Source organism: Hipposideros armiger, unplaced genomic scaffold (genome assembly GCF_001890085.2).
Source record: "Hipposideros armiger isolate ML-2016 unplaced genomic scaffold, ASM189008v1 scaffold_718, whole genome shotgun sequence".
NCBI lineage: Eukaryota > Metazoa > Chordata > Mammalia > Chiroptera > Hipposideridae > Hipposideros > Hipposideros armiger.
Window position 1 is genome coordinate 508,902 of NW_017732068.1, and position 18,957 is coordinate 527,858.

The 18,957-nt window shown below is 39.3% G+C and overlaps 1 protein-coding gene across 1 annotated transcript in view; it reads left to right on the plus strand.

Annotated features, from left to right (window-relative positions):
- Positions 1 to 18,957, plus strand: part of LSAMP (limbic system associated membrane protein) — a 299,121-nt gene that overhangs the window by 256,037 nt on the left and 24,127 nt on the right. Inside the window, exons 4-6 of the mRNA XM_019627181.1 lie at positions 2,174 to 2,294; positions 2,784 to 2,932; positions 9,995 to 10,030. Coding sequence (XP_019482726.1) covers positions 2,174 to 2,294; positions 2,784 to 2,932; positions 9,995 to 10,030 — 306 coding nt within the window. The remainder of the gene's footprint in view (positions 1 to 2,173; positions 2,295 to 2,783; positions 2,933 to 9,994; positions 10,031 to 18,957) is intronic.

An 18,957-nucleotide genomic window follows, 5' to 3' on the forward strand; every position in this document is an offset into this window, starting at 1 on the left:
GTGGAGGACGCTGCTTCACTGGCCCAAGTTGGCACCATCATTGCACTCTTCCCAGGTGAGGCAGATCAGTCGCTGGCTTCTGGACAGCCGCTCACACTGGCTGCTGGCTACACACGGTAGCTCATGGCAACCCACTGCCGCAGGGTCTGCAGCCTACGCCGTCACCGGCGACTCACGGCAACCCAGCTCCAGGTTGAGCTGTTGTTCAGCATCTTAGCTGTGGAGGGCAGTGTCACTGGCCCTCATATGTGGGATCCGAACCGGGGCCCTCTGGCATCCCAAGCCAGTTCTTAACCATCGCACCACTCGGCCGGCCCCAACTAACTCCTTGTTTTAAAAGAGGAGAAAGAAAAGGCTCAAACTGGTAAGAATGCTTACCAGAGCCACAGTTCTGGTTAAGGGAAGAGTCAAAATCAGACCTCTAGTGTCCTATTTCTGACCCCTAATCCTGACTCCTAACCCATGGAATAGATCAATGAGTTAATTTTTAAAGTTAGCAATGTAAGGATTAAGTGAGTTATGGGTATGAAAACACATTTGGGTCATAATGATGCAAACTGCTCAATTGTAAAGAATGGGCAGTTTTGACTAGAATTGGGATTTTTTTTTAATAGCTGGAAGGGATGCTATCGATCATTAAAGTGTGGTTTCCTCATTATATAGGTAATAAAACCAAGGCTCAGAAAGATAAAGTGGATTATGGGAGGTCTCCACAAACAAATTGAAATTAAATCCCAGGACTCTTAGTTTCCAACCCAGGGTTCTTTCCACTCATCATGTTGCCTTTTTGTGCCTGTACAAAAATGAGCAGATAAGTCTAAAGTAACAGCAACCACCACCACCACCACCCACCTGGCACGCCTGTTTACACACGGGCCGGTGATGCTTATCCAAATGTACTCTAATCCCACTTCTCTGACAGTGATTTAAAGATATCCAAGCTGATGTGAAAATGAAATAGGGGAGAAAATTGCAGACTAACTAGATGCTTTTGCACACCTTTTCTAACTAAGGTCAGAGTCTTCTATAGGCAGAAAACTTGGAAAAGAGTTTTTTACTACGAAGTAAAAAACTCCAGAAATAAGTGAGCTGCACCAGGCACTAAGAAGATTTAAATGAATTTTGTATACTACAGATCCTTGTACTATTTTCCCTAAATAAGCATTGTCCTCTACAAAGCCTAAACAGATTGTTTGGGTCAATTTGTTCCATATGCATGCAGCCACATTGCCATTTTCTGGCAAATAGCCTTTGGACAGGAAATTCTTTTTCTCTTTGAAGGCCCATAACCTGAACAAACACAGCACCATCAAGTGAGGACCTCACATCTGCCATCCTAACTCAGTCGTGGGGACCTGGAAATACTTGTTCCACTCTCCATAGTATTCTTTGACAGAATCATGTCAAATTAGAATGCCAGATGTGTTTTGTGATTGTTTTGTAGCCCAGTCCTAAACAGAAAGAATCAAGTGCACAACAGCCAGAGAGAGTAGAAAACTGGTACACCAGGAAGGCTTCTATGCACCAAGATAGATTTCAAACTGCACCTTCGTACATGAAAGCAAAATTACCTGGGTCATAGCAATAAGAGAACACATAGGAGAAAAAAGGGTAATCGTCTAATATTAGTTTGTTTGTTTTTCTGCATTTCTGAAACAATATCAGGCTCCGCTTGAGTTGGGAGCACTTACAGCCCTGAATTATTTTCATCAGACTTCTTACTGCCATCTCAGACTGTAACAATCCTAATGATGATAATGAGAAAGAAAAATGCTCAAATTGTACATTAAAATCCCAAGTCCTTTAGTATCACCACTTAATTTATGAAAAGAAAAAAATCTGTGCAAATATTACAATCTATGGGTGAAATAATTGATGGTTTATTGGAGGAGGAAAAAAAAATCCTAGATTCTATTTCCATAAAACCCTGTTAAGTATCCCATTTAAGTAAACCAAGTCTACATTTTCATTAATTATCTCTTATTTTTATTTAGTTTTCTAGTGATCAGCCCCATTTAGCTCATCGCATAATTCACAGAAATGGAGCTTTAAGACGATTTTTTCCTGCCCCTCTTCAATCAGATTCTCTAATCTCTTCTTGCTTGGAAATTCTGGAGTGTTCTCTGACTGTCATGTAAACTGTGTGCCTACTGTGTGCCTGTCCTTCCCACAGATCCTCCCACTATCACAGAATCCAAGAGCAATGAAGCCACCACAGGGCGACAAGCTTCACTCAAATGTGAGGCCTCTGCAGTGCCTGCACCTGACTTTGAGTGGTACCGGGATGACACCAGGTATGTATGTGCAAACCTGCTGTGCCCCCCACCACTCTGCTAGGTGGTCCTCAGGGCACCAGAAGCCCTAAGGACAAAAACAAGTCCAACTCTATTTAGGCCTATACCATTAGCCTCTTTCTTTTCCAGATCTCTTTATCAAGTGCTCTGGGGCTTATAGCTCTTAAGCTGAAAAAGCCCCAAAGCACTCAGTTTACATGCAGAGGGTGAGGTAGGTGCTTCAGTGGGCAGTTGTCACCTGCATGTCTTTCTTACCTATAGCAGAAACCAAAGCCCAGTGAAACATGTCCATCTCTGAATCTTCTCTGTGGATGGACATTGATCCAGATAATATGGAATTGCAAAATTACAATGAGGATTTTAGCAGGGGATAACAAACTCCCACGACTTCCTTTCTCTCCTTTTCCTCCAATATAACGATGAAAAAGGAATTACTATGCCAAATCTTCATCAGTGTTTCTTTTTACTCTTCTGTCTTTGAACTCTTAGGATAAACAGTGCCAATGGCCTTGAGATTAAGAGCACGGAGGGCCAGTCCTCCCTGACAGTGACCAACGTCACCGAGGAGCACTACGGCAACTATACCTGCGTGGCTGCCAACAAGCTGGGGGTCACCAACGCCAGCTTAGTCCTTTTCAGTAAGTATGCCAAAGCAGGCCTGATTGGGGAGAACTGAGGGGTTTGAATTCTCCCACGGAAAGCTTAAAAATTATTATTATTTTATTTGCTAAAGGTAAATTTATACAAACATCAGAATGTAGTTCACTGAAACAGAAATACAGGTTTCTATATTTCTTATGCATAGGATATGCATAAGACAAGGTTTACAAATGGAATAACTTCTCTCTCTTCCCTGGCTTACTTTTGATAGCTGACTTGTTTTTTGTTTGTTTGTTTGCTTGCTTGCTTCTTTGCTTAATTTTGGGTTTTTTTTCCTGGTTGGTTTAACTGAAAGACTATTCAGAGAACAAATATCTCTTTGGTGGTGGTCTCTTTCAGGGGCAGAGGTGATGTAAGATCCTGGAAAATGGATGGCAGTGAAAAAATGGCAGTGATGAGAGCGATTAAGGAAGAAATGTTCAGTGAGAGTGGGTTATGCGCTGGGAGAAGGGGAAGGCTGGAACAAGAAAGTGTGTTACTAACAACACAAGAGGAAGGGTGGAACAAGTGATTAAAGCATAATATAAAACCTAAAGGAGGAAAAATGGTTGCAGAAAGGTTTTCATGTGAGAGCAGGAAACATTGCTTGTCTGATATATTTTTGGAAGAGAGGTGGAATGAAAAGAGAGAGGAGCATTTCTGAAGACCAAAGAGGATCCTAAAGGCAGACTAAGGAGGGATCAGTTGTGTCACTGATGTTAATACGAAAGCTCATCGTGGAGTCTTGCTTTTTAGCAGCATGTTATAGCCAGGTATCTGACCCCTCTGCCTTGTGGCCCAGTAGCTATCAGCATAGAAGCATATGCTCCAGAGAAACAGAAGTATAATGGGTGAGATCAGGGAAAATGATCAATTTGGCCTTCAGTTTCCCATTATAACTCCCGTCGACTTCAGCCTCTAACTGTTTGATGGGATACAGCTATACAAATGCTACATCAATATGAAGTTTAAAATTCATATCCCTGTTTACTTGTCTCCAAAGACCAAACATCAGTGTTTGTTCTTGGCTTCAGATAGAGACATCAATATCTCAAGACACTTGAGAAGACATTTGTTAAGAAATAGCATTGCCAGTTTCATTCCTGACATTGGAATTCCATAAATAGGGGAGAAAAATCAGCCTCAACTATGAATTTGAGGTTCTGACAAGTTGAAGATGATCTGGTTAAGTACAACAATCAATATACACTTAACAAGACATTTTATAGGGCTTGGAAAATAGAAAATGGGAAATTGAATTAGAGAAAGGGAGCAGCTATAAATTTGCATTAAAGTATCTTTTCTTCCTGTCCCACCCCGAAGAAGTGTGCTAGTGATATATTTCAAATAATAAATAAAATGATACCTATGGACTGAGAGAGAGGAAGGGGAAGAAGGATGAAAGGATGGAATGCCTGAGGAAGACAGAGAGTGCATGGGCTGGGTCAAAGATAATGGCGACAGGGCTTATCCGAAAGGTAATCTCAAGCCCTACAATAACATTGCCCTCTTCACAAAAGTCCATTTAAAGGACTCTTAATGAATTAAAATTAAGAAATGTCCAATAAAATGTCAAGAATCTTACAGAATTTCCATTTGTAAACTGATAATCAAGGAACTGGGGAAGTGTATCATAATCATATGGCCCTTGATGATTTCACAGAAGTCTCCCTCAACTACGTACCTGAGAAGTGACAGTGCTGTGATGAACGATGTACGATCACCCAGTGGGCCCACACTGCCCCCTATAGAACAGCCCACACAGGCACACAGAGGCAGCCATTCATCAGTATTCAGCTTTGCATTGATTTCCCACCTTATGGGAAAGTTAGGAGGTGTAATACTTGCTGAAGAATAGACTATGGAAGGTGATTAGGCTTTGAGGTGAAAAGAAGCTATTAAAATCGCCAGAAATTAGTGATTCTATTGCCCTGTGTCTTATGCCCAAGGCCTAAGCGCGGAAGCTCTGCTTTTTATGTAAGAGGAATAGCACTTCTACCACACCCACCCCACCACCACCATTTAGGTTTCTGAAGTGCATTGTTACAGCCTTCATTGAGGAATCCTTGGGAATGCAGCTCTATAGTAGCCTATTTTCCACAAGAAAGAAAAAGAGAAGGGGGAGGGAGGGAAGGGAGGAAGGAAGGAAGGCAGGAAGGAAGGAAGGAAGGAAGGAAGGAAGGAAGGAAAGAAAGAAAGAAAAGAGAGAGAAAGAAAGAAGGAAAGGTGGGAGGCAGGAAGAGAGAGAGGGAGGGAGGAAGGAAGGATAGGTGGCTGTGAGGGAGGGGTGGAAGAGAAAGGGAAAAAAGGAAAAAAGAAAAAAGTATATGTGTGAACAGATTACCCATCACTTAGATTCAAAGTAGAGGGATTTAGTGGGAAGAAGGAAGCCACGGTTGGCGGTGGTGCTTTTCCACAGAACAGGGTCAGGAGGGGAGCGTTGCTTGGGAGGGGCGGCGGAAGCTGGCCACCCCGACAGAGAGCACTGTGTGGGCAGCGGGGTGCTCTGCTGACCCAGCCAGGCCAGAGCATATGAGGCAGCTGGTGAGCTGCTGCCAGCCAGAGGCAGCAGCAGGTAGAAACCAGAGCCAGGGCCCCTGAAGAGTTCACGATTATCTTCACTGGTGCATCAGCACATTTTCAGTGTTGATGGGCGTGATGTGTGCTGACTTTTTACAGTGTCAGTTTGCGGTCACTGGTACAGGCTGCCCCCCACCATATACTTATATGTACTTTTGCACTCTCTAGTCAAATATTGGTCTCCAACGGCGTCAAAATAATGGAATGACAGTGTAAGAATACGCTGTACTTACAGTAATTTTTTCCTCATTTAAGCCAGTGGAAGCATTCCTTTTGTCATTTCTTGTTCTCCACACATTCTAGCATTCTGTTTGTCAAGGATCCATACCACCTCAGTCTATAGATCCAAGTAATGCCTTTTATACCTTTTCCTTCATCCTAGGCAAAGGGCCCCATAATATAATTTTTCTGAACATGTTAATCCAATGGCACAATGTGTAATGTGTATGGGCAAGGACTCAGCTCCTCAGTCCCTGTCGGATCAGGGCAACATGCATCACATGGATGAAGACTGGGACTTCTGACAAAGCCAAGAGAAGTTCCATTTCATCATATGTAATGTAATAGATTTTATGTTTCCACACTGATGACTGCGATGTACCCACAAAGGACGCCAATCTTGTTTCCGTGCTTATGTTGAGTTACTTGCAAAGCAACAGATAGGGAGGGAGAATAAGGATGATGATTTTAATGTCATTACTTTTTATCAAATGAGTGCTTACAAGGTACTCTGCACATGTGCTATCCACTTAACATACATGATCTCATTTAACCATCAGGACAACCCTATTAGGTACATATATGTCTCCATTATACAAAGAAGTTGAATAACTAAGTAAGGCTGCAGGGATTTACATTCAGGCCATCTGTTTCCAGAGTCTAGGCTCTAGACCAGGGGTCGGCCAACTTTTGAAATGGAAGAGCCGCCAGGGGTCGGCAAACTGCGGCTCATGAGTATATACATGCGGCTCTTTGGGTATGTACATGTGGCTCTGAAGTAAAATTAAAAATGAAAATAAAACTATTACAGTTTCATTTATAATATTACTTCAAATTTTCCTTATTTTTAAAAATATATTTGTGGCTCTCAAATAATTTTTAAATTGTTGTGAAGGACAGGATTGGCTCTTCCAGGGGTCGGCAAACTTTTGAGATGGAACGTACCCAAAGAGCTGCATGTGGCTCGTGAGCTGCAGTTTGCAACCCCTGCTCTAGACCATCACATCATATAGATTTGTTTATGCAAGAAAAGGTTAGGAGATGTATCTTTTGTTGTTTGGAGGCGAGAAGACAGCTAATTTCTTTCTCTTTTTTTCCATTAATGAGGTCTTTCCACTGACTATTCCTGCCCACCCAAGAGCACTGCTTCTGTCACCTCCCACTTTCAGTTCCATTAACTCCCACCAGCCTGGGTCTACTAGATTCATTAGACCGTTTGTTTCTTTTTGTCACCTTGAGTTTCTGGACTAATATTTCAGCCTAGTCGTCAGCATTTGACCCTTGAGGGGTCCCCTAGGATGGTTTAAAGGACAGAATGGATCAATGTGTGAATTGGATAAGATACTGTACTCTGATGTTTGAGGCTATTGAATACAAAAGAATAAAAATACAAAGAAGTCTGCACTGGTCCACACCACATCAGTGTGTAGGCGGTTTTTACATTTTCTTTTTAGTTTTAAAAGATTATTAACTTGTAAAACTATACTTGATTAAATTTCAAGTACTACCTAAGCAACCCAGCTCTAGAGGAGAGCCCTTAAAATGAGGGCCTCCCTGCTTCATTAGAAACCATTTTAAGTTATTGTCCGAGGGGCCCAGTGATTATGCACCACTTGATGAGGTCAGTGAAGACTTGGCAAGGCCTCTTAAGCAGCTACTTCTGGCTTCCACGTAATAAAACAGTTTGAGCAGCCATTTGAACACTACCTACATGTAGTTTGAAAGGCTGGCTATAAACTACCCATAAGCACTCTGGATACAAAAGGAAATAGATGGGAAACTAGTTTTAGTTTCAAGAGGATATGGTGACTTCCAGAAAGTCTGAATATCTGCAATTCCCACTGGAAATTAAAAGAAAATCATATATATATATATATATATATATATATATATATATATATATATATATACCCAACCCTCAACTCCACCTTTGTCATTTAGGTGCTTTTAATTCAGAGGGTTTTCTTGTGAGATGTTAATGCCCATGTAAGTGTTTCTCAGGGTGTCCCAGCAGAATCAGCCAGTAATACCTCCTCCCTCCATTTAGCAGATAAGAAACTGAAGCTCAGAGTTAAAGGGCTTACTAAAAGCCACAGAATATGGTGCTGGGCTCAACCTTAGAGTTCCTTCTCTTCCTAAAACTTCCCAATCAGTTGCTAAATTAGGTTGACCTACTCAAGTACAGACCTCAGAGATACTGCGGGTTCAGTTGCAGACCACTGCAATAAAGCAAGTATTGCAATACAGCAAATCATAATCGTTTTGCTGGTGGAGGGTCTTGCATTCACTTTGTAAAAAATGCAACATCTGTGAAGTGCAATAAAACAAAATGCAATAAAATGAAGTCTGCCTGTATTAGCAGCCAAAAAACAAAGCACATAGCACCAAGGTCCCTGCCCTTCCCTATTTTTGGATATCAAAAGTTGGAGAATTTTATTTTTCATTTTCAGTGGCATTTACTTCACTTTACACTCTTACAGGAGCCCACAAGCCCTGGCAAAACTATAAAATACAGCAGAATGATGGTGGAAGAGTAAGGATCAAAAGCTGCGATGGGATGCATCTAAGGAATGATGTGTCAGCAGGATGGAATTAAGAGAATGAGAATAACTAATCGGGCATGATAGGGCTCAGATGATGATAGCAGGGTGGAGCTAAAATGATAAGCTGGGAAGCAGTTGAAAAGGCGAGGAAAGGAGGGTGGGTAAGATGGTTTAGCAATACAAATGGTCTTGTGGAAATGAGTGCGGAGCACATTTACCCAGCTGTGAACAGTGTGATGAGAAAATATTAAGCTGAGTTATTTAAAGAGTCTGAATAATAATAGTAATAATAAAAATAAAATACAGTAGATAGAATATAATATGGGACAGTGGTCTCCAACTGCTACATAAATGCTGAAAGCAGTTTAGCTTTTTATTTTCAAAGCTGGAAACTTAACACCAAATAACCAGTGGCAGTTTAAGCCATTTTTCTACTTGACACTTGTGTAACTAAGACACAATTGTTCACTGCACTGTTATTGACCTGTTCTGTCTTAATGCGCTTAGGAAACTTTGGCATTTATGCTACAACTTTCAGCCAAGCTAGAGTAAAAGCCCACTCGGTAAGGGGACTGGGTTTTCTGTGTCCAGGTGTACTGAGTGCCCAAATTCCAGGCAAAATCTACACTTGCTAAGCATATGGTACACAATGGCAAGCAGATCAAATTTGAATATGCACATATGATTTTCTCTTTGTGGTTTTCTGATTTTTGTTGAGTTTCATTTATCATTGGTCTTTATTTAATCAAGCTGCTAGGAGGAATGTAGAAAAGTGTGTACTAATTCTACTACACTATAGGGTTTGGGGGTAGCACCCTATCTCCGCCTTTCTGAAAAAGCCTCAGAGGATGGTTTAGAATGAAACCTGGGGTTTGGATGAGATAAGTAAAGGATACCTTTAAAGCCTGAACTCTGTCAGCATGTACAATTTATGGTAAGTAGCTTAGGGAGGGGGCTGTGAGGGACACATAGCCAAGACTCAAGTGTTCCAAAGAAAGGCATCTCTTATGACTCAACAGGATGTATCTATCATCAAGCAAATTGGATTGGTTGATCCATTTCAGGTGAGATTGTATTCCCACAAGAGGGTGGGATTAAGGAAAAGACTAAAAATAAACTTATATCATGCCCAGAAACTTAGTACTTTGGCAGTATTCTTGCACTGATATCAGTAATATGGAAGTAAAGACCTGAGGGAAAAGTTGAATTAGTATTTCCCAAAATAAATTTTCCAGATGCTTGGCTAAAGCTGTTATGAGCTATCATGCCTAGGGAGAGGAAAGGAATCCTTAGCTACCGTAGGTCCATCTGTCATGAGTTAAAGAGCTCAGAACCAGGAACAAAATGCATAACCTGAATTTCATCACTACTAATTTAAACATCCTGAACCCCAGTCCTCCAAAATATCTTTAATTTGGTAGTCGGTTTTCCCACCGAAGGGTATGATCCTGTTTGTAGGGTTACTAAAATAGGATGTTGTCCCCTACTGCAGCTAAAGGCTTTTAAAAAGGATTTGGATTTTAAGTGTTACTAATAGCTCTTAGTACTTTGGCATTGACAGGAAGAACAAACTCTTTATGGGAGATATCCTATAGGCATGGGAATTCATCTGTTTTATAATTGTCTGAATAGCTAAACATGAGTAAGATATACATAGATATATAGATACATATCTCTCTATATAAACTCTCCATGATGATTACTATTTTTCCCCTTTAGAACGTGTTCTACCCACAAGCCCCCACCCCATTCAAGGTCAGTATGATTTTTATCACTGTAGCTCTATCGCTGGGTCATTCTCCATCATCTATTAATGTGGTAAAGACACAAAGGGGAAAACACATTCACAAAATTAACATCCAATAGAAATCATTATTTTAAACCTTCAAAAGAAAGTCAATCAGTTGTCCCACACCAGTTGACAGGCATGTAACTGATCCGTCACCTAACTTAACTTCAAGTTGAGAAGACGACGCTAAACTCAGAAAGCATTTTGTTCTTCAGTTAGTATGTATTAAAGATAACTATGAGCTCACATATTTGGAACAGAGCCAGTTAAATCCTATAGCTCAAAAAAATGCAAATCCTCTAGCTGACCACGCTCACATTGGGAGGTTTATACAAATCTGAATCTGAAGTCATTTGTATTACTTGTAAAAATGAATTTATCTATGGCCTAAGGTTCAGCTAAGCCCAATTACAAGGACATTACTTTTTCTTAAAATCTTGCCCAACTCACGGGTGTTTCCTTTTAAACATAACTATTTTAGAAAACACAAAAGGGAAAAACAAGGTAGTCATTCTTTATTCCTTTTCATAAAACTTGCTACATACTCAAATTAAATTTTGCCTCCTACATCACATTTACATGCAAGTTGCAGCCCCAACTTTCTAGCTTTAAGGCTGTTTAAAGGCAAATTGGCAAATAAAATTAAAACATTACCAAAAAATCTGAAATGAAACCAACCTACCATTGAAATTAAATTCCAGAAAAGTGATTTGCAAATAACACACAAAGACTTGAGAAAAAATGGAAAGTAGGCCATGCGGGGGCTAATGTGGAAAAAATAAATCCAATTAAACAAAATTATAGTATACACTGTAAAGAAAATGTGCTCAGAATTAAAGGGAGAAAGCTGCTGTTTTATTAGTTTGAAGACAGATCATGTTTCATTACCACTTGTCCAAACTAAAAATTAGGCCAGAATTCAGTGTACATATTTAGATCATCAATAATGCAATGTTTTGCATATCTATGTACTCATAGATATACAAACTTATTTTAATTATATTTGAAAGGAGGATTGCAAGGTTTTAAGGATCAATTAGAACTTAATAAAAAAGTTACTCTTAAATTTGAAGAAGGGTCCAAACTATTTTTAGAATTCTGTTGAATAAAATCCTCCCCTAAAACATTAATGAAATCTGTTTCTTATGCCAGCCACTAAAAATAACACTGTTAAAATTTGCCTGTTTGTTAGACTTGACATGAAACTTCGTGTCACGGAAAATATCTTATTTTAAATTCCTGACATGCCACAATTATTTTAAGACATCCTCTCGTGTTGCTGCAGAGATTGACATCATTTTATCATGTTGCCATCTTGCAAGTATCTTGATGTGACAAACACATACATACACATTGATCCCAATAGATAACATTTTCAAAGGGGTCTTGCTCCATCCAAGGTGAACTTTGCACAGTGTCACTATGACTCTAGGTGTCCTTTGTGAGAGCTGTGGTGCAGACACAAACTCAAATATTTTATCTGATCATGCTTTATGATATAGGTAAGGTTGAACAAAATGAAGCCAGACACAATTCACAAAGGACAGCTGTTGGATATTGAGAAACAGTCTGAACCAGGGATGGATCATATGGGATTTTGTTGAACTCGATATTTTCCCACACACTGAACTGTTGATTGGAGAATGATCCCAGTTTGATTTTACGTTGTAGATAGTATGTAGATAGCTTTCGTAGATCCAGTAGTTTTAGACAATATAGTTTATCTGACTACTAATATTTGGGGCTTCTGCTGGTTGAAATTGAAAAGCTGTTCATGCAGATTTGGGATAGCGGGTACGAGAAGTTGGTAGAGAAAAATAGTGCCATCTTAAGCCCCTTATTCCTTACCAAGACTTTATTTTTGTAGAGGTCAAATTCCCTCTCTCCTCTCCTTTCCAATCAAAATGGGAAATGCAGTTTCCCATGAGGGAAAAAAAAATACTAACATGCAGAATCTTTAACTTTTTTTTATAGTGCCACTTAAGTATCGAAATATCTGTGAAAGGCATGCCTGCCTCACTGTGATCATAACTAGAGCACAAGATACCTTCACTAATTAAATATTGTATTTTGTCATCTATGCGGAATCCCTACATTTTAGCCCTAAGTATTAAGATGTCTATAAGCAGCTGGCTAATGCAAATGGCCTGAAGGATTTTGAACCAATTAATTTCCTTAAGGTGTTTCAAAAGTAGGAGAAAGTCCCAAAGGTCCTTTTCTATCCTCCTATTATAAAAAAAGAGAACCTTTCCTCCTACTTTCTAGTAATAGAAAAGACATGTGTCTTTTCAGCTGCTTCATTGTTAATACCCCTCATCGGAGGGTCTCCCCTCCACCCCCACACTACATGGCTCATCAAGCTGACTGGGGATAAACAGCAGGGTCACAGCAGGAATGCAGTCCTAAACCCCTTCAAGCTGTGATTAAACAAAAACAAGGCTCAATAAATCAAATGTATTTCCCTTGAGTTTCCTTCATCATATTGCTTGATTTTCTGCAGTGATGATGATAATACTGGAATTACACCAAAGAATAATTTGTATTGTTTGTGGCCAATCAGAAATTTTTCAAATGTCCTTTTCTATTCTGCCGAAAACTATACAAAAAAAACACACCAAAAATAAACAGTGCTCGTCCCTGCTCCTTAATTTAAAAGACATTATATATATATTAATGTCTTTTTATTAAAATATATATAATGTCTTTTAAATTAAGGAGTGTTCCATCTTTGATCTGTTTCTGATAGGTGTTTTTCTCACTAATTTTAATTTAGGTTTATTTATTCTGAAATGAGTCCTGAAAGGCATATATTTACATAACTACCCCTGAATATATCCTTGCAGAAACTCCACTGAATTGTAAAAGGAGTGAAGAGTCTACATCTGAGGGAGGTTTTCTCACTTTGTTACGCTCAAATCATTTCCTGAGGCCTCTGAATACTGGGAAACAATAACATTGTGCTTCTCTCCTCCCTATGAGCTTACTGTGCACAGCCCTTCAGGACGTAAATGCACCTAGAGATGCCCTCACGTTTGGAAGGACTGCACGTTCAAAATGAGGTGACCAGATCAGCCTCAGAAAGTTAAAATAAAGTGAAAGAAAAGGACAAGGACACACCACCCTCTAGTGAGGAATTCCCTGGAGCTTAGGGCTCTCTGGGCTCAATCAGCCCATCTTTCTCCAATCACAGCAACTTAAAAAAAAAAAAGTCAATAACCCTGGAATGTCTCACTTGTTTACCTCGCATCTGATTATTTATCCCAAGTGAACAGCCTTTCCATTCACTAACCCCATGTGGCCAGTGGGTTTGGGGAATGTCGAGGTTATCTCCCAGGTTCAGGCATTGCACTGGGTTTGTTCACAGCTGCTTGCTATTCAGTTCCTGTTTTTCCATTGATAAAACACATTGCACATGGCTGGGTTTGCATGATTAATACAGCTGTCTAAAGCTTTCTCTGAAAACAAAACAAAACCCTCCCAAATTAAAGTTTAAAAAAATTAAAATCCAATCCACAAACAAACCAGGCTTGCAAAAACCTGAAGTCTGCCTGGCATGTTTCCACCTGAGGGAGACTGGTGTTGTTATGGGCAGGCCTGGCATTAGAACAGCCAGATTCTATCTACAACAGGAGGAGGTGATACACCGACCCTGACCTGGCACTCCCAGGAATGGGCTCTCAAAATCAGACTCCACTGGGGTATGAAGAAAACTGGGAGAAAAATCCTGAAAATGTCTCTTGCTGTGAGGATGACTAGATAATCCCTACAGCTTTCTTTATTCTCTGTAGGATATTATCCCAGATATCATTGAGAAAATGCCTCTGTTCAATTCCTTATTATAACAGCACTTTCATCTTGTCTAATAATAATGGTAATAATAATAATAATAATTATAATAATAATAGCTAACATCAATAGTGGGCTTCTTCTCATGTAGCAATAGAGTTCTAAAGCCTCTTGCATGTATTAACTCCATGAATTCTTACAACCCTAAGAAACTAACATACACTTTTTAATCATTATAATGTACCCAAATTCCAGTTTACTCCCCACTGCACCCAAGCATAGGTATAAATCCATAGTACATTTTAAATAAACATTATGTATGCATTAATGTTCATTAGATACATAGCTGCTTAATGAATTTTAAAAATTCATCTAATTTACTTTATTATAATGCTTATAACACACAATACCTAATATCCATACACTTTTACAAAGTCCATTTCCAAATATACTCAACTCACACAGAGATTTATATGAAAGTGTTCATCTTTTAAAACTGTGAGCAGAGCTATCTGGCATCGGCACATCTAATTTCACACACTTATTCAGGCTAATTTACATACACACCTCTATTAATCATGGATAATTACTAGCATTGTTCTCTTTAATTCAGTTTTTCCAACTGTGAAATGGGAAAGAAATTATATTTTTCATGCCTACAAGCTCAGGGTGATGTTTTAAATAATATATTAAGGAGTGCTTCAAGTTCCTAGGGAGAAAATACATTGAATTTAAAATAACCATATGCAGAGACACATATTTGTCAAAATTTTTAAAGTACTGATATTTAGAGACGTACTTGTATCATATTGTGTGGATATTAACTAGATATAAGTTTAGCATGGCTTCATTGTATTTTGATGTGTTATGGAGTCTAGGGATGTCTAAAATGCCCACACTGCTAACAAGTTTAAATAAAGAAGTATCCCAAGGCCGAATAAAATAAATTCATTATTTTTACCAGCCTCATAATAATACACTTAAGAGGAGCTGAAACTTGCACAGTTTCCTATTTTGTGGCCCACGCACATACACTCACACACATCAGTGGATACCCATCAAGCACGATACCATCTGTTAGACTAATCTAAACTCATCAATCTATAAAGAACCTGCCCTTTTTTTGTGGTCAAATATGTAAAGCATATCCTAGGAACGGTTTCAGAGTTTAAACCCATGGTGGAAACAAGGGCCTTGTTTTTATTGATAGAAATTCGGCAGCCCTGTCAACACAAATTTACAGCAAAATCACAGACCCTGATTTATACACATGAAGATAATTAAGAGTTAACATTATTACTGGACAACCATCTCCTGATTCTTTTACTGGGAGTAACCATCTGACTGCCTCCTGATTCTCTTTATTGGTGGGAAACCAAGTGGGATAGTTGTGTCAATACTTCACCTGGACTCAGTCAATCAAATCAGCCAATCTAGTGATTTAGACCCAACTATAATAGCTGGCCCAACCCAATGATTTAGACCCAGTTGTAGCAGGCACTCCTCTTTGTTGAATCAATTTCTGTGTCTTACTCTTCTCACCTCTCCATTCTTCCTTCTGCTCTGTTTCCTTAACAGTTCTTGTTCTCTCCCTATTAAAATTTGCTAGCAAGAATAAATCTAAAATTTACTCACACTATTGTTTAAATGTCCAACAATGGCTTAAAAGTGTTACCTCTCTCAGAATTTACATTAGCTTCAAGCTAAATGGCTGAAAATCCTACACGATTGATTTAAAGATAGGAGAATTTTTAGTGTTTGGGACTCTTTTCTAATGCCTTTCCCCATTTTCGTCACCTGGATCTGCCTATACCAGTCAGCCTTTGCTGGGGATCTCCCAGTGCTATTTAGATTTATAGAACCAGCAGGGATTTGAAGATGAATATATTTTTGAAAATCCAAGCTCCCACTAAATTTTAATTTGATGGAAATAGCTCTTTTCCATGAGCTTTATAGGGGGAAAAAATATCTTTCAAAGTAACAATTACATTTGGGGATTAAGTTTAAGTAATTGACAGTCTTGTCTTTTTAATTAAAAGGAATAAAGCTGCCTAAGAAGAGCTCAATGAGATTTGCAGCAGAAAATGTTGGCACGCTGCCCCAAAGGGTGAGAAGACCAGGATCTTGAACAGACAGAAAATGCTGATGCAGGTCCCTCTGGTCTTTAGAGTGCACCCCCAGCAGAGCTTGCCTTGGTGTTGCATCAGTATGCCATTTAGCAAGAGGGTAGCAGTCTACTGTGAGCAGCTTTACTTTTGCCAGAAAGGAGGTCCTTTCTGTGGGAACTTAGCTCTAGAGTCAGGTACATCGTATGGAGCAAGAATCCTTACAGGAAGTGGCACTATTTAGAGTAAAATAATAATAATAATAATAATAATAATAATAATAATAATAATAATATCTTCTAAGAATTGAATCACCAATACAGTCTCAGCTCCTGACAAATGTCATATCTTAGCCCCCAAAAAGTATAAACTTGATTTCAGTCTGCTTCTTGGCTCTCTCTTTCTTTTTCACTTGAAATTCTTATGCCTGATTTATATTTCTCGATTCTTTTTCTCTACGTTTTCCACCACATTCACCTGGCATTACATATACACTTTTTCTTTGACATCTTTCGACTAAAACCAAAGGAAAGATTTTGATAGTATTAGCATTCACTTCTAAACACTGGTTACCAGCCATGCAAGCACCACAAAGACATTATCCCTGTTTCTGGAGGAAACATTCACTTCTAAAGAGGCAAGATACAAATTAACCTTAGTAGCAACTTCCCTTATGAAGTCACTCTGTACTCACAATGATCTTTATCATCAGAAATCATTTGTAGGTATTAAATTAAAGGAGCACCTCCATGGGGGGAAAAATCAGCTTAAGTGGTCCCACTTTACATCTCCCCTTGTCTACTGCTGTGAAGAAACACACCTACCAACTAAGAATACAGCGTGACACAACGAGTTTGGGATTCCAATTTAAGATGTTCATGCTGCCAAATAAGTTTGCGAACTTGCCACCATGTGCTTACATTGGCAGCATTGTACAAACAGCTCGGTAAGGTTTCATAACATTGGTATACCAGTGTCTCACAGCTGTGTTCGTGTCGATTTGTAGTGGTGTCTTGCTGAGTGGTGTTCATTATTGTTGCATGTTTCTGTGTGCCGTCACAAGAATGTCTGAGCTAGAATTAGAGCAACAAACAACCATTAAATTTCTTATTAAGCTTGGCAAGAGTGGAAGTGAAATCAGGGATATGTTAGTCCAAGTTTATAGGGATAGTGCCATGAAAAAAACAGCAGTGTACAAATGGATTAAACATTTTTCTGAGAGGAGAGAACGCGTCACTGATGAAGAGAAGTCAGGGCAGCCAGTAATGAGCAGAACTGACGAAAACATTGCAAAAATGCATTGAATTGTGTATCAAAATCATCGGCTGACTGTGAGAAGCATAGCAGACCAAGTAAACATCAAGAGAGAACCAGGAAAATCTTAACTGAAAATCTTGACACGAGAAAGGTGTGTGCAAAAATGGTCCCAAAGGAGCTCACCGATGAACTAAAGCAAAGGAGAGTCAAAGTTTGCCAAGACCTTTGGACAGGCAAGATGATGTTTTGGGCCATGTTATCACTGGTGATGAAACATGGGTGTAACAATACAACCCTGAGACAAAGCGTCAAAATGCACAATGGAAGTCAGCCAATTCTCCACAACCAAAAAGTTCTGTCAGTCCAAATCAAGAGTCACAACGATGTTGCTAACCTTTTTTGATATTAGAGGGATTATTCATTATGAACATGTACCAACTGGACAAATAGTTAACCAAGTTTACTATTTGGAAGTGCTGAAAATGCTACATGAAAAAGTTAGATGAAAACGGCCTGAACTTTTCACCAACAATTCATGGCTCTTGCATCATAACAGTGCACCAGCTCACATGACACTGTCTATGAGGGAGTTTTTAGCCAGTAAACAAATAACTGTATTGGAACACCCTCCCTACTCACCTGATCTGGACCCCAACGACTTCTTTCTTTACCTGAAGATAAAGGAAATATTGAAAGGAAGACATTTTGATGACATTCAGGATTATCAGGTAATACGACGACAGCTCTGATGACCATTCCCGAAAGAGTTCCAAAATTACTTTGAAGGGTGTACTAGGCACTGACATGGGTGCAAAGCTTCCCGAGGGGATTACTTTGAAGGTGACTGTAGTTATATTCAACAATGAGTTATGTAGCACTTTTTCTAGGATGAGTTTGTGAGGCTAGTTGTCAGACCTTGTATATACCCAGATGTATGATGGGAGTAGGCAGACCACTCACTATGACTCCACTAAGAATTCTCAGCTTATATCCACCACAAATCAGTGAGGGGGAGACTTTACAAGTCATTTATCACGCTTCCTAATTGGACCCTGGAGAGCCAAGCACTGCCATAGTTTACTACACTGTTTTGCTTATCATTGTGCTGATTGTAAAAGAAAACACTTCCCACATCTCTGTAACACATATGTACATTTTAACACCTAGACATTATCACTAACACAGTATCTTTACTGTAAATCATAGCTATCAGTTCTTTCTACTTTATCTGCCCCATACAATAAAGATTCTGACTTAAAAGCTCACCTTCTAAACCTTGCGGTTTCAGTACTACTTTTTTTACTTGCCTCAGAGGATATTGTTTGGGGCAACAATAGCATCTTGTAATTTAAAAAAAAACAAAACTGTGCTATGACTGAGTGTTCATTCTGTGTACCATCCCATCCTCTTTAACCCACACAACAACATGCGTTCCCAGCCATGTTCTATGTTGGAAAGTTGCTTAGCTGTTCTAAATTACTGTCTCAATTATACATGTGGATTTTGTATGACTAAGAAGTAGGGGATCTTTGGCGAGCAGAAGCAGCATAAACAAAAGAAACCAAGCAGTAGCTTGCACATCTCTTTGCTGAGTCGCACATTAGAGAGTAACTTGGGAGATTTGTTCTGTTTTCCTCCCTGGAATTCCAGAACTCAGGTAAGTTCATCATTGAAATCTGCTTAGTGTTCAGTGCTGAAAAAGATGGAATGATCTCATTCATTGGAGGTGGGTCTTCCCTTAGAGG